At 41.5% G+C, this 23,560-nt stretch overlaps 1 protein-coding gene across 1 annotated transcript in view; it reads left to right on the forward strand.

Annotated features, from left to right (window-relative positions):
- The window catches only part of SLC22A3 (solute carrier family 22 member 3), a 201,946-nt gene that overhangs the window by 95,036 nt on the left and 83,350 nt on the right, over positions 1-23,560 (forward strand). The window contains exons 3-4 of the mRNA XM_075203271.1: positions 1,223-1,377; positions 15,616-15,784. Coding sequence (XP_075059372.1) covers positions 1,223-1,377; positions 15,616-15,784 — 324 coding nt within the window. The remainder of the gene's footprint in view (positions 1-1,222; positions 1,378-15,615; positions 15,785-23,560) is intronic.

The following is a 23,560-nucleotide window of genomic DNA, read 5'->3' on the forward strand; positions in this document are numbered from 1 at the left end:
GATCTATTTTCTCTCCGACACTCGGAGAGTTCTGCCTCACTCTTCTATGTACTGAATATATTTTGTTTGATAGAATATGTATCCATTTTGCATTGTTAATTCTTTATGACTGTTAATAAACACTTAATTAAAAAAAAAAAAAAAAATGTTCACCTCTGGCTTTGGAAACCAGAGCGTTCTGATAGAAGATTGTGTTGGTGTCAACAGCGCAAGCGTATGCATGCCAAACTTTGCCTTGTAATATTTTGCAAATAAAACCTTTGTGCTTTGCAACCACAGTTATTGCATCTGATAATCTTTATTGCAAATAATGCATATGGATGTAACACTAGTTATTACTTGTCAAACAAAATTAGAATCTGTTCTGATTGCATTGCATCTAATTGGGTTTGACATAAAACAGACAAATGATGATGCACTTTGTAGCACTTGTGTGGACATTGTTTGGCTTGGCAGTTTAGGTGCTATTGCCCATTACCTGCAGTGTAATCCAGCTGTTTGGAATCTGAGCAATTGAATCAGTACACTTTGGCAGCAATGTGGACACATTGCATAGTGATCTGGCCAAATGAATGGATGAAACCTCAATGAAAGACTGTAAAAGGTGAGAAATTGGGACCTCAATATAGAGTTTTAAGGCAAACCACAGACTCCAGAAAAGGTACTGGGTAAAGATACAGAGAGGATTTACAAGATTAAAAGCATGTGGCGTGTATTTCTCAAGTGGCCACAGAGTGGAAAATCTGAATCTCAGTGGTGAAAACAATGTCAACAGAGATCAAATATGATCAACCCTAGAAAACCAACTTTGATTAGTGTCATTAGTGACTGCAGAGATTAGTCTCACATGAGCTATTCAAAACTGAATATGCAGGAAAAAAATCATATAGAGTTTTATGGCCAACAGAGTTTAGTCTATAATTTATGAACATTTGAAGGCTATAATTGAAAATTGTAGCTACCATAGGAGCAGGGGCTGTAGCTGCTTCATGGTCAGTAGCTGGAGGGTCCACCCTTTGGTTGTACATGGGGATCCTTACAAAGTGTTGTCATGGGGTCACATATGTCTAGTTACACACCTACTAAAATTGTGTTTCTTATTTAATTTATTAACCCTTGAAGTACTGTGTGTGTGTGTGTGTGTGTGTGTGTGTGTGTGTGTGTGTGTGTGTGTGTGTGTGTGTGTGTGTGTATAAATGACCGTTTTCTTTCTTTCATATAGATATGGAAGAAAAGTCACCTACCTGATATCTTCCTTTGGAGTAGGACTGTGCGGAGTTGTCGTAGCATTTGCTCCAAACTTTTATGTTCTGGTATTCTTCCGTTTTCTACAAGGCATCTTTGGGAAAGGAACTTGGATGACATGCTATGTTATTGGTAAGTTATAATGGAAATACACAGTAAACATGTTAAGTTTTTCTGTAATAGTGAGCCGATGTAGATTCTTAAGAAGAATCTATGTCTTACATTTAATACAGGCTTGCAAAGACTGACTTTGGATCAGTGAAGCAGAATGTATTTATGGGAATTTGAGGAAATTCATGACTAGTACAATTTGTTTATTAATGCTGCGTCCAAACCCCGGTATATTTTCTTTAGAGTTCATCAATACAGATGATTTGTTTGCCATATGTATTAATGATCCTTAGACAAAGATCAGTTGCACAATGTTGACAGTTTGACGAGCAGCACTTATTTTAGCTCCGAGTGAACCACTGAACATGCACACAAACTGTTAGAGTTAACTTGCTTAAGTAATATATTTTCATGTGCTCATTCTTTCTCATGTGCACAATTCCAAACCAGTAATATTTATGAGTAAATTCCAAAGCAGTAATATTTATGAGTAAGTTGCAAAGCAGTAATACTTATGAGTAAATTTACCACAATGAATATGTAAGCAGCAATATATATTTTATGCAACATTTGGTTATTTTAAAAAGATCTTGACACTTTTTTTTGGTTATAAAAAGTGCATTTGAGCATTATTATATAAACATTTCAGTATTTGTTTTATTTTCCATTGGCGCGCCTTGTAGGCTTGTTATGATCTACCTCCTTGTATTATAGTGAGACAACTCGGCAGCTCTTAAAGCTGCAGAATGTCTCAGGGCAATCTTCTTTCTCCTGTTCAGCTCTGGATTCATAGGTATACAGTAACCGTAGGTATGTGCCAGAGTAGGATGAGTACCTAATGAATAATCATGGGCCCGGTTGTCGTGATATTAATAAGATCTGAAGAGCTGAATATGGAAGTGACCTAGAAAAAAGGTATGTAGTGACCTAATGGTCACAAACAAGGTAAAGCTTTTTAATTACTTGGGTAGTTTGGTTATTAAAACAGAGGTCCTGATAGGTTTTCTTTAGAAAACTTAATTTTTATATACTGCCCAACTTCCATTTAGGAAGGACAATCATGACTTCATGGGATTGTCCTGTCATCCAGACAGTCAGGACCTTTGTCCCGACTGCAGGAATGTTTGTAATATGTTTTACGCATGTGGAAATGTTAGTTTTTTTTATAGGAATGGACTTGTGGGTGGCCTAGTGCTTCTGAAGCATATCCCCTACCACTTTGCTGTTGAGCTCGCTACAGAGAACCTTCCGCTTACTCGGTTTGCCTTCCACTTACTGGGATTTCCAAGATGTCTTTGAAAACCAATCTGCCAATAATTTGTCACCTCACTGATCCTGGGATTACACCATAGAGTTATTTTCTGGAACCCTGCCACCTAGGAATAACACCTACTCTCTTTGTTAAAGAGACTCGAGCAATAGAAGAGTGCATTCAGGAGGGCGAGGCCAGGACACTATAGCAGACGGACACATATCTTGGGCTCTTCTCTTCACGAGACTGTTATTCCACTTGTTATTTAGGCTCCCACACCCCCTAAATTGAGCACACTACATACTGGGCCTTCTTGTGAACCTTCCGGACCCCGTCTGCATCCTAGTACACCTGCCCGTCTGCTTTGAGGTCTCCTGCAACCTGCTGAACATCCCACGTCCGGTGTCTTCTCACATGCTGGATTCTTTGGGAGGTACTTCTGCCGCACTCCTCTGCCACACTCTTGGGAGTTTGGGGCAGTGTCCTCATAATATCAGTCTCCGCAGCCCCCCTCCACCCTTCCCCCCATACTTCTACTGACAGCTGTGGGTGGTAGAATCTCTCCCCCTTTAGGTCAAGGGCACCCTTCCAGCCTTGGAAAAAACAACCGATGATCTCTGCTCCTTCCAGACTTAAACTGACCAAGACTTAACAGCTTTTCACGCTGACCCAGACGCTCTCAAGGATCAACTGGAAGACCAAGAAAATCGTTCCTGTCGGAATAATATTAGACTCAAAAATGTTCTTCTGCCAAGTCAATTTCAGCAGAAGAATTACCCTCCTACTTACAGGGTGTGTTCTCCACCTCGATCTCAAAATTACCATCTTCTGATTTTCTGTTGGATCGTGCTCACCGGGTCCTCCGGCCCAAACCGCAACCATCTCAACCACCTCGAGATGTTATCGTACGATTACATTATTACTCGATGAAAGAGAAGATCCTCCTCGCAGCCCGGGACCAATGGGACATTTCTTGTTCTGAGACCAATTCACTTTTGTTTCAGCACCTTTCACCAACTACCCTGAAGAAACAACGAGACCTTGCTGACATCACACAACGCTTGCGATCTGCTGGTATCCGTTATCGATGGGAATTCCCATTTCAGCTTAACTTTTACTACGACAATCTCACACAGTCATTCAAGACTCCTGAACCTGTTACAAACTTTGAAATTGCATGACCTTCCGGGCTCATCCTCGTCCACATCATCAGTGACTTGTAAACGACCTCCACAAGCTTGAATGTCTCTTACGGAAATATTACAACTTGGACTTTTTCTACTTCTAGTGTTGCACATCCGTTACACATGCTTTAATGTAATTTCTTTCACATTATCTTCATGTTACAGTATTTTGACCAACTTTATTTAATGACTGTTTTGTTCGGGGTGTCGCCATGACAGGGAACACCTGGTACCCAAGCTCGATCTTACTCGTTCATGGGACTTTATCGTGTTTTATATTCTCTCTCGTTGGTTCTTCCCTGATGCGGTGGTACCCCTTACCTGGCTCTCCATTCACACCTAGTGATCAGTCAATATATATTATTGTGATTTTCATTGTCTCTAGTTATTTCTCTTGCTCTAATTCATTTCTTAATAATGTCAGATGTAGCACTGCCCCACTTCTATTTTTCCTGTATTGGTTAATGATGTGTTTTTTGTTTTGTTTTTTTCATCTAGTTCTCCTAGAAATCACCTTTCCCCATCCATACTCCCCCGAAATGTCACATAGATGACACTTTGCTTTTGAAACCCAACCAGATCTCCTCCATTTCTAACTCTATTAAGGAGTTTATCTCCGTGGACTCTTCAGACATCTCCCCCTCCACCCTCTGGGAAGCTCACAAAGCTACCATACGTGGCACACTTATTGGCTTTTCCTTTGCTAGACGAAAGGCTGAGCTCACACTCATTATGGAACTCGAAATGCGAATTGCATCTCTCACTCGCCTCAAACTGATTACACTTCGTGGCCAACTACAACTCCTCTCCAAAAAAGCTGTTAAAACCCTGTAATTCGGCCACACTTGTGCAGATATTGTAGTCATATCCAAACCTGGCCGAGATCCTCAGTGCTGTGGCAAATACTGGCTCATTTCCCTTTTAAACGTTGATCCTCATCTATTCGCAAAACTTCTCGACAATTGCCTGAACGCGGTCATTACCTCAATGGTTCATCCCAACCAAGGGGTAAATGTATCATACCCCGGTTTTGTCAACTCGCGGGAGTTCGGCAAGTTGACAGATTAAATTTAAAACTTCCCTTTACAAGGCAGCGCCGCTTTAAATTTAAGCTGCAAAGACGCCGAACTCGCGGGAGTTGACAAAAACGGGGTATGATACATTTACCCCCAGGTATGCTTTATCCCCAGGCCACCAGGTCTCGGATGACACCAGATGAGCCATTGATTTGACTTATGTCTCCAACCTCCATAACACCCCTACCCTGCTCATAATACTTGATGCAGAAAAGGCCTTTGACAGGGTGGGATGGCACTATATGCAACAGACTGTCGCAGCCATGGGTATGGGGGGGCCTCTTCTTACGAGGTGTCACCTTCCTTTACTTTAACCCTACTGCTTCTGTCCTGGCCAATAGCTTCCAATACTTTCCCTTTGTGATACATAATTGTACACGCCAGGGGTGCCCACTATCCCCACTCATATTCACTTTAATGATTGAGCCTCTAGCCCGTAAAATCAGCACTAATCCCAATATCTCCGGAGTCCGTATGGGCCACTCTGAAAACAATTATTCCTCTACGCGGATGACATTCTGCTTTCTATTAAAACCCCCCCACCTATCGCTGCCAAATCTCCTTAACAATGGCAGTCACATAAACTAAAATACCTAGGAGTTTACCTGATCCGCTCCTATGATCAACTCTACGTCGCAAATTTCCCTCCATTATTGTCTGCCATCAAAGCAGGTCTCTTAAAATGGAATAAACTCATAATCTCCTGGACAGGGTAGGATAAACTCTCTGAAAATGAATATTCTTCCCTGCCTTTTATATCTTTTTCAAGCTTTGCCCCTTAAAGTTTCAAAGCTCCTACAACAAATGACCACCAAATTTGTTTGGTCTGCTAGGAAAACTATGATTCGGATGCAGATACTTCCTAAACCAATCGAAGAAGATGGGATCGGAGTCCCTAACTTCCTCAGGTATTAACGCGCTACTCACCTCACTCAATATGTACTCCTACACTCCTTTCCGGGTCAACGAGTTTCGGTCAATATTGAAGCTGCTCTCACCACTACTATCTCACCCACCTCGCTACTCTTGCTGAACCCCCTCCCCCTTGCATTTTCACTCACCTCCTGGTATCACACAGTGTCCTCCTATTATCTAGGCCCAACGCCTGTCATATGACGCCTTTAAGGCACAATCCCTCTTTCATCCATGGACTCCATCCAGCTCATTTCCCTCACTGGACACGTCATGGCATAAACTTTCTCCCTGACTTCGCTCCTCTTCAATTCTTCCCCTCTTTCTCTGACATGAAGACATGTTTTCGCATACCATCGACACTTTTTTTTTCAGTACCTTCAACCTCGTCATTTATATGAGACTATCCGACACACAGTCGTTGAAATCCATCTCACTTCTCCATTAGTCTCTTTCTGTTCCCTTTAATCCTCCTCACAGGGCCTGATATTTACCTTCTACTGCCTCATTCTGAAACACAAATGCCCCCTAAAAAACCCCCACAAACTTAAATGAGAGGAGGACATCAGGTAGATGCTCATCCTGGAAGAGTGGGACAAGATCCGCCTGAGCTTAGCTAAGATTTCTATATGTGTTAAATCTTTCGGCTATATTCACTTATTTTTCTATCGCTGGTACTTGGTTCCACACCGCCTCCACAAAATATACCCGGGCACATCTCAGATGTCCTGGCACCTGTGTGGACATGAGGCAACCCTGTCTCTCATCTGATGGCATTGTCCGAAATTACACCCCTTCCGGGAATCTATGCATTAATTAATTTTCAATAGCACTCAGATCTCTCTCCCTCCATCTCTATCCTATTCCCTGCTTCCTTGCTCAATTCCTAAAATTTCCAAACACACTCAGAAACTCATCACACATATGAGTACCACTCATTTTTTAGTACCACTAAATGTAAAATCGAACCTTTTTGGAAAAATCAGAACCCACCACCGTTTCCATCCATCATCAACCGCATATGGCAAGTATTTTATATGGAATATATTACTAGTATTCTCCACCACACCCCATCCCATTTAATAAGGTCTGGAGTCCTTAGACTGACTATCAAAGAGCCTCTCCCTCTTGGCTTTCTAAGACCATATAGCTCTCACTTTCTCTTTCTTATGTCATGGATCTACATCCCACCTACTTGTTTCTTCCTTTTATTTTGGCTAGTGACATTCCCCTCCCTCTCCCATAATCTTTCCACTCCTCCTTCTCTTTTTCCTCCCCCTATTGACATTATATACTGCTTGTAATATGCTGTCTATTTTTCTTGGAAGCTAAACCTTGTTTTGATTCACATATTATGTCAAGTTCCCACTGTCTGTTGTTTACCTGTAAAACTCAATAAAATGTTTATTCATAAAAAAGAGAAAAAAGAAGAGTGCATTCAGGAGAATATAGAAAAAAGAGTCATTGAGTTTCCTACCTCATCAGTGGTGACAGTTACTTACTTGATATCAAGAACTTTGTGTCTCTGTATTGATAACAGAGGGTTGAACAAGATTATAATGAAGAACCGATATCCCATTCTACCCACTGTTGAATTATTTGACCTCACCAAGTGGACCAGTGTTTTCACCAAGTTGGATCTTCGGAATACCTTCAAATTCATCCATATTCCCCAGTGATATGAGTAGAAGTCAATGTTCAACACCAGGAATAGACACTGTGAATAACTTGACATGCCCTTCAGGTTCTGCAGTGCCACCGCTGCTTTCCAAAACCTCAAAAATTAAATCTTCTGACATTTCCTGGTCATTACATGGTAGTCTACCTCAACATTTTCGTCTACTCATGTTCACCAGGACCATGTGTGCTTTGTTTTCAGATATATTAGGCAGCATGTGAACTGCCAGTTCTTGAAGTTTATGTGTTGGAAGCAGGTGTAAAAATGTGAATGATTTTGACTAAGGCCAAATTGTGATGGGGCAAAGCATCTTCAAAATGACAGGTCTTTCCAAGGAAAGACAACCTGGTGAACCGGAGACAGGGTCATGTGCGCCCAAGGCTCATCAATGCATGTGGGGAGAGAAAGTTAGCCTGTCTGGTTCAATCCAACAGAAGAGCTACTGTAGCTTAAATTGCTGAAAAAGTTGGCTTTGAAAGAAAGGTGTCAGAATGCACAGTAGCTTGCCCATATTGACCCCAGTCCACCACCGGAAGCGCCTAAAACGGGCACGTTAGAGCCAGAACTTGGCCATGGAGCAATGGAAGAAGGTGGCCTGGTCTGATGAATCACGTTTTCTTTTACTTCATGACGGTCGAGTGCATGTGCATCGTTTTAACTGGGTAAGAGATGGCACCAGGATGCACTATGGGAAGAAGGCAAGGCGATGGAGGCAGTGTGATGCTCTGGGCAATATTCTGCTGGGAAACCTTGAGTCCTGGCATTCATGTGGATGTTATTTTGACACGTACCACCTACCTAAACATTGTTGCAGACCTTCATTGAACGGTATTCTTTGATGGCAGTGGCCTCTTTCAGCAGGATAAATACCCTTGCTACACGCAAAAATTGTTTAGGAATTTGACAAAGTGTTCAAGGTGTTAACATGGCCTCCAAATTCCCCAGATCTTAATCTGATTGAGAATCTGTGGGATGTGCTGGAAAAACAAGTCTGAGCCATGGAAGCCCCACCTCACAACTTACAGGGCTTAAAGAATCTGCTGCTAAGGGAGACCTACACAATATTAGGTGACTTTCCTAGTGGTTCGGTCACTAGATATAGATATATAGATATAGATTTTATATATATATATATATATATATATATATATTTATATATAGTGACCGAAGCACTAGAAAAGTAGTAGATGGCAGGTATATAAGTCCTGAATTTCTGCCGGTTGAGGTTTAAAAATCCCAGGGAGATTGTATGTGTGTGAGAAAAAGCTTTGCAAAGTGTGTCTTCGGCTGGAGAGAGGTGGATGGGCTCCATTAATATGGCCCATTTCGGGTTTTCTAACAAGCTAGCAAGTTGCTAGTAATCAGGAGTTGCACCTGATGAGGTGCTATTAAATGGCTGCTAGCGGTTCATTCACTCTCTCAATACCTGGGGAGGAGGTGAGATGGCTTCTGAGGGATACTGAATTCTGTGATCTCTAAGTTCTGCTGTTTTGTATGTGTGTGGGACACTAGGTTCCTTACTTTGGAGAGGGAGTTACTTTGTATAAGTTAGAACCTGGACAGGCTAGGACTCTTGTTTCTGTTTATTTTTATGCCTGGTGTCTAAAAATAGCTAGTTAAAGCATAAAAATTGACTGGTGTGATATCCATGGCACATCCGTCTGGAATGCAGCCATCTAGCCCAGAAGCTGGTAACCCCAACACAATATTTTGACTATATATATATATATATATATATATATATATATATATATATATTTGGACACTGACATGATTTCTGTTATTTTAGTTGCTTGCCAAAACATATTCAAATTACTGTTATAGGATGAATATCAGTCTCAAGTGCAGACTATTACCTTTAATTTGAGGCTATTCACATCTACATCAAGGGACTAAAAGTAATTGGACAATTGGCTCAAAAGCTGTTTCATGGACAAGTGTGGGCCATTCCTTCATTATTTCTTTATCAATTAAGCAAAAAGGTCTGGAATTGATTCCATGGGGTAAATATATAATTTTCTGTATTCTGCATACGGAGAATGCAGAATATGGAGAATGATACATTTACCCCCATGTGTGGTATTTGCATTTGGAAGCTGTTGCTATGAACCCACAACATTTGGTTTAATGAGCTCTCATTGCAAGTGGCCATCCCCAGGCTGTAAAAACACACAAAAAACAGCAGCAAAAAAATCCTTCAGAGAGATGGCGGGTACCTTAGAGGTGGCCAAATCAACAGTTTGGTACATTCTGAGAAACAAAGAATGCACTGGTGAGCTCGACAAAACAAAAAGGACTGGATGCACATGGAAGACAACAGTGGTGGATGATCATAGGATCCTTTTTATGGTAAAGAAAAACCCCTTCACAACATCCAGCCAAGTGAAGAACACTCTGCAGGAGATAATCATATACTTTTCTAAGTCCACTATAAAGAGAATAATTCACAAGAGTAAATAAAAAGGGTTTACCACAAGGTGGAAACTGTCACGGATCAATGTAGAAATACAGCTAAGGAGCCATGGATAGGTGAAAAAACAAACAATGTTTATTGCTGGAGAGTATGAACAGTTGATGACATAATAGCTTGCAGAATTTACCAGAAAATACAGCAGAAGCAGGTAAATGGGAGGTGAGGAAATATTCCAGGCAGCATGCACAGGGAAATGCACAGATAAGTCCCAGGTTCACATAAGGAACAGGTCAGCAGATTGTATGTTGAGATAGATCTCCAGCAGCATAAATCCAGGAGCACAAACAGGAGGAAGTGATCACAGAGAATAACCTCAGGATGGGACAACAATAACCAGCAAAGACTGCTGGGAGAGACAGATTTAAGAAGGGACACACCCAGGTACAAGGAATAATTACAGGGCAGGTTAACCCCTGATACAAACAAGTAAAGCACAATAGCAGCACCTCTGGTGAATAGAGGTACTGCTGCAACACATAAAAGAAACAAATAATAAAGTCCAAGAGTCCAGGAGGCAGGTCGTTACAGAAACCATTCATAAGCCTCAAGAAAAGAAATGCCAGGTTAGACTTTGCCAAAAAACATCTACAAAAGCCAGCCCAGTTCTGGAACAACATTTTTGAATGGTTGAAACGATCATCAACCTGTGCCAAAATAATATGAAGAAAAAAGTATGGAGAAGGCTTAGAAAGGCTTATGATCCGAAGCATACCACATCATCTGTAAAACAAGGTGGAGGCAGTGTCATGGCATGGGCATGCATGGCTTCCAATGACACTGGGTCACTATTGTTTATTGATGATGTGACAGAAGACAAAAACAGCCGGATGAATTCTGAACTGTATATGGTTACACTGTCTGCTCAGATTCAGCCAAATTCAGCAAAATTGATTGGACTGCGCTTCTTATAGATGGAGAATAACCCAAAACATACTGTTAAAGCAACCCAGGAATTTTTTCAGTCAAAGACATGGAATATTCTGCAATGGCCGAGTCAACCCGATCGAGCATGCATTTCACTTGCTGAAGACAAAACTACTGGCAGAAAGACCCACGAACAAACAACTGAAGACAGCTGCAGTAAAGGCCTGGTACAGCATATATATATAACCATCTAATCTACCAATCTGCAGATATTGCAAGCGTTGATTATGTGTTGAAGAAGTGATTTTGTTTATCTAAATTGTTCTGTCACTTAAAGGGTACACATTGCATCACATTAAGCGTGTTTCCTAAAGTATATTAAAACATCCCTGTAATACATTTTTCTGCCACCAGATGTCACCTTCACAACAACAAAGAATAAAAGAAAGGATTTGCAATTCATGTGGTGCATATTACATGGCTATCACAACAATTACATTCTTGTAATGAAGTACCAGATGTCACCTTGAAAGAATCATATTATGTATCTCATATGAATGAAAAGAATGCAGCAGCTGCATACTGTGGTTTGTGAATGCAATTACTATATGCGTACCCCAAGTTTTTAAATAAATGAATTGACAGCATCTGTGGTCTGAGTGGAGGTAACTGTCAGTTACATGCAGAAAAAAAGATGCAGTTGAATAGTGGAGAACAGCAAGTGATAAACATTCAGATGCAATATTGTGCAATAAAAGTAAATAATTAAAAAGCAGGTAGCATGCCCCTCCACATATCCTCAACCAGACCATGGCCTTACCTGTGAGGAGTGTGTATGTTCTCCCCGTGTTTGCGTGGGTTTCCTCCGGGTACTCCGGTTTCCTCTGGGTGATCCGGTTTCTTCCCACACTCCAAAAACATACTGTTAGGTTAATTGGCTGCTAACAAATTGGCGCTAGTGTTTGTGTTAGGGCATTTAGACTGTAAGCCCCAATGGGCTTACAGTCCCGATGTGAGTGAGTTCTCTGTACAGCGCTGCGGAATCAGTGGCGCTATATAAATAAATGATGATGATGATGTTGCGACACTAAAGAATGACACCGCCATGGCCATCAGAGAGCACCTTCAATGCTTTTTCCCCAGCAAGGAGAGGACATAAGAGTCAGGGGACGGCACAATGAATAACGAAGAATTAGATACCTCCTCTGTGGAATTCCTCAACTGTTTTCAGACAAACTTACACTGAAACCTCAATGCCACACTGCAATGAAACCCAACTGCAAGTGCAAGGCTTGAAACCCCACATCATAGAGGCCACTACACTATCTGATTGTGCCAATTGGGAGTGTGTCTTCATACCACTCATAATACTCATGCAGAGTGACTTCCCCTCTGAATCAGAATCAACCTGAGGAATCCATCCTTCTCTCTCTCAGAAAGTGCCAGCAAGAAGAACATCCTGATCCCCATTGGAAAAACCTGTAACGTTGGTTACAAGGAAGTATCTATACAATAAATACAAATATAAAGCAGAACTCAAGTCCTGTGATTTTGTTTTCCTCTGCATTGTACATTAGTTTAGAGATCTGCATATTTATGTAACCAGGGTATTTCAATAATTTTTCCTAAAAATTGTCATTTTGGTTTTCACTTGAATTTTGTTGATTGCAGGGTCATATTAAAGGCGAAAAAAGGTGTAACATGATCTATCTTGATTTCTGGCTTTACATTAAATTTCACCTGAAATTTTAGTAAGAGCAGTGTCTGACTGGACATGAAGGGCCCACCGGGGGATGCAATGGTAGGGGCCACCAGAGGGTGTGACTAGTGGGCCAGCCCATAGAGGACATGACTAGTGCCATATTGTAGCATATAATGTAGCATGTGGTAATATCTCTTTTACAAAAGATAAGCCCCTGTCACAATGCCACATGGAACAGGAAAGTTCCCTCTTGCAAAACTTTAATGCATTTGTAGATGCCGTATTTCTATTGAAATGAGATCACTGATGAGATCACTAGAAGAGGACAGGAGGGGAGAATCTGGATCATTACAATCTGTGGCGGCAAAATAATAGAACGAATGGTCCCGAGGAAGCTACCAACCTGTCCATCAACCATAGTGTAGGAAGCAAATCCATCTAGCCTTGGGGCCCTCCAGGGATTTCCTTGCTGTGCCAGTCCTACACACTGACACACACTAATGCAGGTCTCATACACACTGACATACACTAATGCAGGTCTCATACACACTGACATACACTAATGCAGGTCTCATACACACTGGCATACACTAATGCAGGTCTCACACACACTGGCACACACTAATGCAGGTCTCATACACACTGGCATACACTAATGCAGGTCTCATACACACTGGCACACACTAATGTAGGTCTCATACACACTAATGTAGGTCTCATTCACACTAATGCAGGTCTCATGCACACTAGCACACACTAATGAGACTAATGCAGGTCTCATGCACACTAGCACACACTAATGCAGGTCTCATACACACTGGCACACACTAATGCAGGTCTCATACACACTGGCACACATTAATGCAGGTCTCATACACACTGGCACACACTAATGCAGGTCTCATACACACTGGCACACACTAATGCAGGTCTCATACACACTGGCACACACTAATGTAGGTCTCATACACACTAATGTAGGTCTCATACACACTAATGCTGGTCTCATGCACACTAGCACACACTAATGCAGGTCTCATACACACTGGCACACACTAATGCAGGTCTCATACACACTGGCACACACTAATGCAGGTCTCATACACACTGGCACATACTAATGCAGGTCTCATACACACTGGCACACACTAATGCAGGTCTCATACACACTGGCACACACTAATGTAGGTCTCATACACACTAATGCAGGTCTCATGCACACTAGCACACACTAATGAGACTAATGCAGGTCTCATGCACACTAGCACACACTTATGCAGGTCCCATACACACTGGCACACACTAATGCAGGTCTCATACACACTAGCACACACTAATGCAGGTTCCATACACACTGGCACACACTAATGCAGGTTCCATACACACTGGCACACACTAATGCAGGTCTCACACACACTGGCACACACTAATGTAGGTCTCATACACACTAATGCAGGTCTCATACACACTAGCACACACTAATGCAGGTCCCATACACACTGACACACACTAATGCAGGTCCCATACACACTGGCACACACTAATGCAGGTCCCATACACACTGGCACACACTAATGCAGGTCCCATACACATTGGCACACACTATTGCAGGTTCCATACACACTAGCACACACTAATGCAGGTCCCATACACACTGACACACACTAATGCAGGTCCCATACACACTGACACACACTAATGCACAGAGCCGTAACTTAGAATTCTAGCGCCTGGGGCGAGAAAGACAAATGCCGCCCCAATAGGCCTCAATTTTAACCAAATTAACCTAAAATATTTCTAAATTGCGCCCCCCTTCATCGTTGCGCCCTGGGCGGTCGCCCCTGTCGCACCGCCCTAGTTACGGCCCTGCTAATGCAGGTCCCATACACACTGACACACACTAATGCATGTCCCATACACACTAGCACATACTAATGCAGGTCCCATACACACTGACACACACTAATGCAGGTCCCATACACACTGGCACACACTAATGCAGGTCCCATACACACTGGCACACACTAATGCAGGTCTCATACACACTAGCACACACTAATGCAGGTCCCATACACACTAGCACACACTAATGCAGTTCTCATACACACTGGCACACACTAATGCAGTTCTCATACACACTGGCACACACTAATGCAGGTCCCACACAATCTGGCACACACTAATGCAGGTCCCATACACACTGACACACACTAATGCAGGTCTCATACAAGCTGGCACACACTAATGCAGGTCTCGTACAAGCTGGCACACACTAATGCAGGTCTCATACACACTGGCACACACTAATGCAGGTCTCATACACAGTGGCACACATTAATGCAGGTCTCATACACACAGACACACACTCTGATACACACAAACTGACTCACATTCTCTCTCTCATGCACACACTCTCATAAACTTACCTGCAGTGCTTCCTCCAGCTTCCTCCATGGCAGTATGGGTAGGCGGTGTGTCTGTGCTCTGATTGGCTGAGTGACTGTGTCAGCCAATCAGAGCGCTGCAGAGACAATGAGGAGTTCCTGCATGAACAGGAAACTCCTTAGTATTACCTAGTAGCACAAGCTGCTCCTACACCTCTTCCTCTGTGGGGGCCCTAGTATTCCCGTTCTGGCCCCGCCCCCTAGCGAAATTAGTTCGGGCAATCGGTCAGTGGGGGCCCACCTGGGATCTCCCGGAACCCCGCTGGGCTAGTCCGACACTGAGTAAGAGTGTTTATACTTGTCATATCCATTGTAACTTATTTCTACAATCTGTTTGCCAAGTGTTCTATTTTCTTAATTACACTACAACTGTCAGAATGTAGGCTAAATTCAATTAAGTATTTTAGCTAATATGTATTTTCTTAAATAATATTTACAAAATTTGACCATGTTGTATGTGTTGTACAAATAAATCCCTGCATTCCACATTTTTTTTCATGGTTTCTTTTTTTTTTTTTTTTACAAAATGTACAGCTGCTGAAATAGGTATTGAAAATACAGAAAAATAGTTTTGTTAATATGATTGGGTGTGGGGCGAGAATGTAGTAAATGATTAAATGCTCCATATTGTAATGACTTCAGTCCGTTTATGTTGTCTCTTTTCCTTTCCACAGTAACAGAGCTGGTGGGATCAAAGCAGAGACGTATTGTCGGTATTGTGGTTCAGATGTTTTTCACTTTGGGAGTCATGCTCATTCCTGGCATTGCTTATTTGATTCCTACATGGCAGGGCATCCAGCTGGCTATTTCACTGCCAAACTTCCTCTTCCTTCTGTATTACTGGTAATTATTAATACTGATATCTGATATACTGTTATCTGAGTTTATTATACTCTAATAAGATGCTACAGGGCCTCCCTCATTTTGATAATTTACATGTTTTGTAGCAGCAGAAGAGTTGTTGTCATTTTTGTTCCCATTCACCATAAAATCTACAGCTACAACTTAACACTATTAACATTTATTAATATATTGCCACCATACTCATTAGCATTTTACCATTGGGAACAAACACAGTAATAAAACTTGGATGCTATTAACAAATAGACAGATGGTAAGACGGTCCTGCTTGCAAGCTTACAATCTATATGAAAATATGAGTTTAATATATGAGGTTAAATTACATATATTACTCAAACCAGACTGCAAAGGGAAAAAGTGCTTAGTGGGGCTATAAGAGTCACAGCAATTTTAGTTTTGAAGTAAATATGTTATGTGAAGATAGAGGGCGTGATTAATCAAGGAACGCAATTTGATTTTTCTTTAAATCGTCCATATGCCTGTATTCAAGCGCAAGAGAATCTCAAGAAATGTTTCCATTTGAATAAAGGTTTAAATATGCATTTTTACAGTTTCTCTTGATTGCAAATGCATATTCTAGCTTGCATGCACCTCCTTTATCACTATCAATCGGCACTGTAGCTAGTGCAAGTGATACGGCTAAAAATCACTTTAGGTATGCTAAGAGCTTAAATTGGACAAATGTGCGTGCGCTCAATCTCAACACACCTTTACTGTACAATGTCTACGTTCATATGCTCCTTCCCAACCCCATTCCTGCCTTCAAATCGTAGGCAGTCGGAAGTGTCATTTGAGTTTGAACATGAATTGGATGCACTTGTGTTCACTGCGTAAAGTCAGTTTCTCAGCTTGCGCAGATCTATTTCACACAAAACATGGCAGAATCAGACCTAGAAAGAGAATTAAGTTTATTATCAACTGAAAAACTTAAGCAAGTAGTCCTACTTGCTTTGCATGAGGAGAAACCTCCCTGAATCCTCCCACTTTTGCCACAAAAATGCATCAGCTATGGTATTATGCTGGCCCTGGACGTGCTTAGTCCTGAATGTAGAGTTCTGGTGTAAGCACCTTGCGACTAACCACCTAATGACTGGAGGACAAGATGCTTACTGACTGTTAATGGCTTGCATCACTCCCAAATTGTCGCACCAAAATCTGAACTGCCTATTAGCTTACTTCTGTCTCCAAATTTCTAGCGTCACCATTATTGGAAACAACTGCAGTACAGCTAGATTCTTGTTGAGACCCCTACCAGTAGGTCCTCTCCAGGGCCTGATCAACCAATAGGCTGATCAGGCTACAGCGTGGGGTGCAGGGACCTGGGGGTAGGGCGCAATGCCGGCAGTATTTAAGATTTTTGGTTTTTACAATTTTTTTTTTTTTACTATTGATTACGTGCACACAGAGCCGCCACTTCCCCCTTCTCCACACTGTCGCTCCCTCCTCCTCTTTCCTCCTACCCACTCCTTCCCTCTTCTCCCCCTCCCTCCTCCCTGGCTGTCGGACATGATGTCATCATCACTGTGTCAGTGAGGAGCTGCAGTGAGAAGAGCTGAGTGCCGGCGGAAGAGAAGAAGACAGGTAAGTAGATTTAAGTTTTGAAGGGGGACAGAGTGTGTGTGTTTTATGCATGGGGACAGAGTGTGCAGGGCCGCCATCAGGGCGGTACAGGGGGTACCCTTGTACCGGGCCCAGGCTCACCAGGGAGCCCGGCGGAACACTCTTACCAGGGGGGCTGCTATCTTTAGCCTGGCTATCACTGTGACAGCCAGGCTAAAGACAGCAGCGAAGACGCCGGGACTGAAGGACAGCGGGCAGAGCCGTGACTGTACTTTCAGCCTTAACTTCCGAAGTGGAAAGCATATGCGTTCCACCAACAGGAAGTTCGGCTTTTGGAACACAAACTTGCGTTCCAAATTTTGTTCTTCAATTACGTCCTCTGGACAGTGCTTTGCAGCGTTTCTCCGGGTATCTTTGATGAAATTCACGCAGTAATCGAGGTGCATGGACATTCTCTCCTGGTTCCCATGAATTGTCTTCTGGTCCATATCCCTGCCATTGTATCAAATACTGAAGTTTATTTCTAAATATTCGAGAATCTAGTATTTTCTCTACCAGAAATTCTTCATGTTCATCAATCTGAATAGGATCTGGAGGAGGCAAGGTATGACCAGGAAATGGATTTGAAACTACTGGCTTCAGTAAGGAAACATGAAAGACAGGATGAACCTTCATAGATCCTGGGAGTTCAAGTCGAAAGGCAGATGAACTGACTTGGGCAAAAATTTTTAAAGGGCCTATATATTTCGGTCCTCATTTAGGAGTAGGCACACTTACTTTTAGGTTTTGTGTAGAAAGCCAAACATAGTCGCCAACATTTAAAACTGGTGCAGCTTTACGATGTCTGTCTGCAATTCTTTTATAACTGTCCTGTGCATGTTGGAATGTCCCTCTTAATACTTCAAGATTATTCTGTAGCAACTCTAATCTGGATGTAACAGCAGGTATGGAAGAATCATGTGGAAAATTGGGGAGTAGGTTTGGATGATACCCCAAATTGTCTTAAAAAGGACTTTGTCTTGTGAATGAGTGTTGTGAGTTGTTGTATGAGAACTCTGCCATTGGCAGAATGTTAATCCAGTCATCTTGCAGATGGCAAATGTAACACCGTAGGTATTGTTCTAAAGTCTGATTGGTGCGTTCTGTCTGTCCATTGGATTGAGGATGGAAAGCAGTTGATAATTTGATATTAATGTTAAGAGCACTACAAAACTGTTTCCAAAAACGTAAAGTAAATTATACTCCTCGGTCAGAAACTACATCATCAGGGACTCCATGTAGATGAAACACTTCCCCGATTAGTAATTCTGCTGTTTCTTTTGCAGAAGGAAGTCAACGGCAGGGCACAAAATGAGCCATTTTTGTGAGTCGATCTACAACCACCAGAATTGTAGTCATACCCTTGGATGATGGTTAATCCACAATAAAATCCATGGAGATTGAACCCCATGGATGAGAAGGAACTGGCAAAGGCTGCAAGTGGATGTTAAAATCTTTTAACATCCTCCTTGTATTTCGGCCACCAGAAGTAACGAGATAATAATTCAAAAGTCTTCCAAACACCCTTATGGCCTGCCAGTCTAAAGTCATGGACAAATTGCAGTACTCTTAATCGTTCTGCTGCTGGTACATACAAACAATGTCCATACTTCCAAATGTTTTCTCGATAGGTTAGGTGTAAATCTGTAGGGGGGGTCTAAAAGGATCGGATTAGTTCTATAACCCTCTTTGATGTCAGATAACAGCTCACTAGTGCCAATAGCTCCCAGGAAATTTGACTTAGAGAGGATTGTGTTTTCTGGATCAAGCTGTGGGGAGTCTTCCATATATGCTCTGGATAGAGCATCAGCTTTCCCATTTCGGGATCCAGGTCTATAAGAAATAACAAAATCAAAAAGATTTAGGAATAAACTCCATCTGGCTTGTCACGGAGAAAGTCTTTTTGCAAACCGAACAAACTCTAGATTCCAGTGGTCAGTAAGCACGGTAATTTGATGTGCAGCACCTTCAAGCAAATGTCTCCATTCAGTAAATGCAGCCATAATGGCTAATAGTTCCTTATTTCCCACATCATAATTTCTTTCTGAAGCAGTCATTTGACAAGAGAAAAAAGCACATGGATGTAATAACATGTTCTCTCCTATTCTCTGTGATAATATTGCCCCTACTGCTGAATCTGAAGCATCTGCCTCAAGGATAAAAGGAAGTTCTGGGTTGGGATATATTAATTTAGGATATGTAGTAAACTTTGTCTTAAGCAGAGAAAAAGCCCCTTTACCTTCTGGAGGCCAATGGAAAGACGATCCCTTCTTGGTTAGTTGAGTAATTGGTGTCACAATCTTGGAAAACTCTTTAATGAAACGTCTCTAGAAGTTGGCAAACCCTACGAACCTTTGTACCTCCTTTATATTTCTAGGAGCTGGCCAATCTACTATAGCCTGGACCTTGCTAGGGTCCATTCTCAAACCTTGAGGTGAGATGATATAGTCCAAAAACTGAATCTGTGTTTGGTGGAATTCACGCTTCTCCAACTTAATGTACAAACAGTGTCTGCGAAAACATTCCAGTACGGTTCAAACTTGTTGCTCCTCTTGGGAATTTGAGAAAATTAGTATGTCATCGAGATAAATGACAACAAATTGGTCAATTAGATCTTTAAAAACATCATTCTTGAAATGTTGGAATGTAGCAGGAGCATTGCACAGTCCAAAGGGCATCACCAGATGTTCAAAATGTCCATATTTACATCGAAAGGCAGTCTTCCATTAATCGCCAGATCGTATGCCCTCGTAGATCTAATTTAGTGAAAATTCTTGCTGAGCGAAGCCTCTCCAGTAATTCTGAAATAAGTGGGAGTCGATAGCGGTTCTTCATTCTAACTTTATTCAATGCTCTATAGTCAATACATGGTCGTAATGAACCATCTTTCTTTTTCACAAAGAAAATAGGTGCACCTGCTGGAGACGTAGAAGGACAAATAAAACCTTTTTCTAAACTTTCATCCACATAATTCTTGAGGACCTTTAACTCTGGCAAGGCTAATGGATAAATATGTCCAAAGGGTATAGCAGCCCCAGGTAACAAATCCACAGGACAATCATAGGGTTTGTGAGGTGGTAATTTGTCAGCATTCCCTTTACTACAGACATCAGAAAAATCCTTATATTGTGGAGGTAGCTGGTCCAAAACATGAGGAGGGGAATTATATAACTTGCTCACCTCTTCAACAGAGGATTCAGGTTTAGTGTCTGAAGAATATGTTTCTTGGGAAAAAGAAATAGTCTTTGATTCCCAGTTAATGGATGGATTATTTGCAGCCAACCAAGGAATTCCCAGAATAATAGGAAACTGGGGAGAAGAGATCAGTAAGTAAGTCAGTCTCATGATGGTTTGGCTCAATTACGAGGCCCAGGGGTTCGGTTTCATGAGTAACTGGACCAGAGTTCAAAGGACATTCATAGTTTCCATTAACACTGGTATCTATTTCTCTCTAAATTCAATCTTATTTCTCTTCGCAAACATAATGTCCATAAAATTGCCGTTCGCACAGGAGTTCATCATTTCTGTACTGGAAATCCAGTGTGCACCGATCTGGAATCGAATTGGAATTGAGAAACGTGAGTTATTATTTCCCTTATTCTTCTCAGTTGAAGCTAAAGAGGAGAGACAAGGAATAATTGCATTCACATGCTGGTGAATGTTGGAAATCACAGACTCCTGTTCTGAAAACTCTGCATCTGCTAAGCTAGCCACTGTCTTCTGAGGTCTTCTAGGACAATTTGAGACATAATGTCCTGGTTTGCCACAATAAAGGCACAAGTTCTCTTTATGTCGTTGCTCCCTTCTCTCATTGGAGCTACGTTTGTGAAGTGTGTCTAATTGCATGGGTTCAGACTCAAATTCCTTAGTGGATTTTACTTCAGAATTCCCATAATAGTTTGAGGTTGTGGGTTCACGATAACTGGGGTATGTCCAGGTTAAGGCCTTCCTTTCTTGTCGTCTCTCAATTAGTCGAGAATCAATTTGAATGCAATGGTTTATGAAAGGCTCAAGTTCAGTTGGTGCCTCTGTTCAGGTTTAATGGTCTCAAAGTCCCTTACGGTAAACAGACAGCTACGCCTCAGAATTCCAAGTAGTGTCAAGGACCCATCTTCGAAAATCTGTAGTATATTTCACAACTGCGCGTCTCTACTGACTTAATTTGAATAATGTCTTTTCAGCAGTATCTTTCCGGTTCGGATCATCAAAGGGTTGTTTCATTACTTTGAGAAAGTCATCAAATTTCTCTAATTTTGGACTAGAAGTTTTGATATAAGGAGAAGCCCATGCAAGGGCAGTGTCCATAAGTACCAAAAGCATACACCGCACCTTTGACTTTTCAGACTGGAAATTGGACTCATACAGTTGAAAATGCAGCTGGCATTGATTGATAAATCCGCTAAACTTTTGAGGGTCCCCTCCAAACCAGGTGGGAGACAGAGAGCAGCAGGGGATGATGCCGTTACAGGCACTCGTGGTGACCCTCTCTCCAACTCTGAGATACATTCCTCATGTTGAGACAGTCAAATTAGAAATTCCTGGAAGCCACTCTGTGCGTCACAAACTTTTTGTGAGACAACTTGAATTTTTTGCTTAACCTGTGATTCGAGAGCCAAAAAACTGTCCTTCAGGAATTCAATTAGCATGGTGGTTAAACTTACCTCGCGCCGCTTAACAGGTATATCTTCGGCGGGATCCATTTCAAGGCTTGAGTATCCTTTAACAATACTGGTGGTATTATCTGAAGCCCAATAGCCGAGTAGATATCCAGAGAGTAGTCAGACGTTTGCCGGGTCGGTACACTAGAGGGTAGTCAGACGTTTGCCGGGTCAGTACACAAGCAGGTGCAAGGTAGAGTAGCAGGAGCTGAGCAAACAGAATACTCAAGCACATGTCTGAACCAGGAAGTGCCAAATTATAGGCCCAAACAGGAAACAGGATCCAAGATGGTTCCTCTTCGATGCCAAACTGGCCATCTTGGATAAGGGCAAATCTGAGGGCGAGTTTGCAAATACAGAGACCTCTAGTGATCTGAGGTGCAAATGTTAAAGTAATTCCTTACAATATGTCTGCAGTCTTTAAATTTATATGGCTTAACAAAAGACCAAGAATAGCAAGAGCCCATCTGCAACTTACTAGGAAACGGGGAAGTGGGAGTTCTCAATATACATACATTCACGCAGGCGGATATGATCCATTACATACTTGATTGGTTACATGATAAAGAACTCTTCACAAACAAAAAACTGGAAAGGGCAGGGTTTTACCCATACTCCCCAGCGGCATTGCTGCACTTGCCCAGAACTCAAATTCCCACAATTTTTTTGTCCAACCCCTTATTCTCAAGCACTTACAAGGCATGAATAATCATTAACAAAAAAACAAACTTGACTCTCTTGTTCTTCTAATTCTTTTTTATTATTATATTTTGGACATTACACATCTCAATATTTAGTTTTATTATATTTTTCTTTGTATATTATTATATCATAAAACTGTGCTGATTGGAGAGTACCCTACCTGAGCTATATAGAAAGACTGGGATTCTACTATTGCTCCTATATGAACAAGGCTTTGTCTAAATTGATACTGGACACCACTTTATCCTTAATACTTATAACTGTGTAATCCTGGTACATATTTATACATATTTGGTTGTATATTGCTTTCTGTTTGACACAATAAAACAGTTTAAAAAAAAAGAAAACAATAGGGAACACCAGGAATGGGAGATTGACATCCATACCGTAATTGTGGGCATTGAAATGCCAACATCCAATACTATTTTATTGTGCACCCAATAGTACAGTGATTCACTTTAAGGACAGGAATCTTGGCAATTTGACTGTATCAGAGGTAATTTATTTGATCAAATGTTCCTGAATACATATGACAGATAAGTTGCAATATTAATAATTGTTAGAATGAACTCAAGTCCAAGATCTATAATTTTGACCACAGAGAGTATATTTCTGGGGCCAACAAGCAAATGAGAATTTACAATTTCATTTTTCTTGCTTTGATGGTTGCCCATCAATTACAATATCAAACTTTGTATTTTGTGCAGTTCCACTTTCTACATTAAGGGCAGCCGCTCTTGCCCTACTGATTATCTTAAATATAAAGAACTGGTATTAGCATACACTGTAGAAACCTTTA

The sequence above is a fragment of the Mixophyes fleayi genome, chromosome 3, assembly GCF_038048845.1.
Source record: "Mixophyes fleayi isolate aMixFle1 chromosome 3, aMixFle1.hap1, whole genome shotgun sequence".
Lineage (NCBI taxonomy): Eukaryota > Metazoa > Chordata > Amphibia > Anura > Limnodynastidae > Mixophyes > Mixophyes fleayi.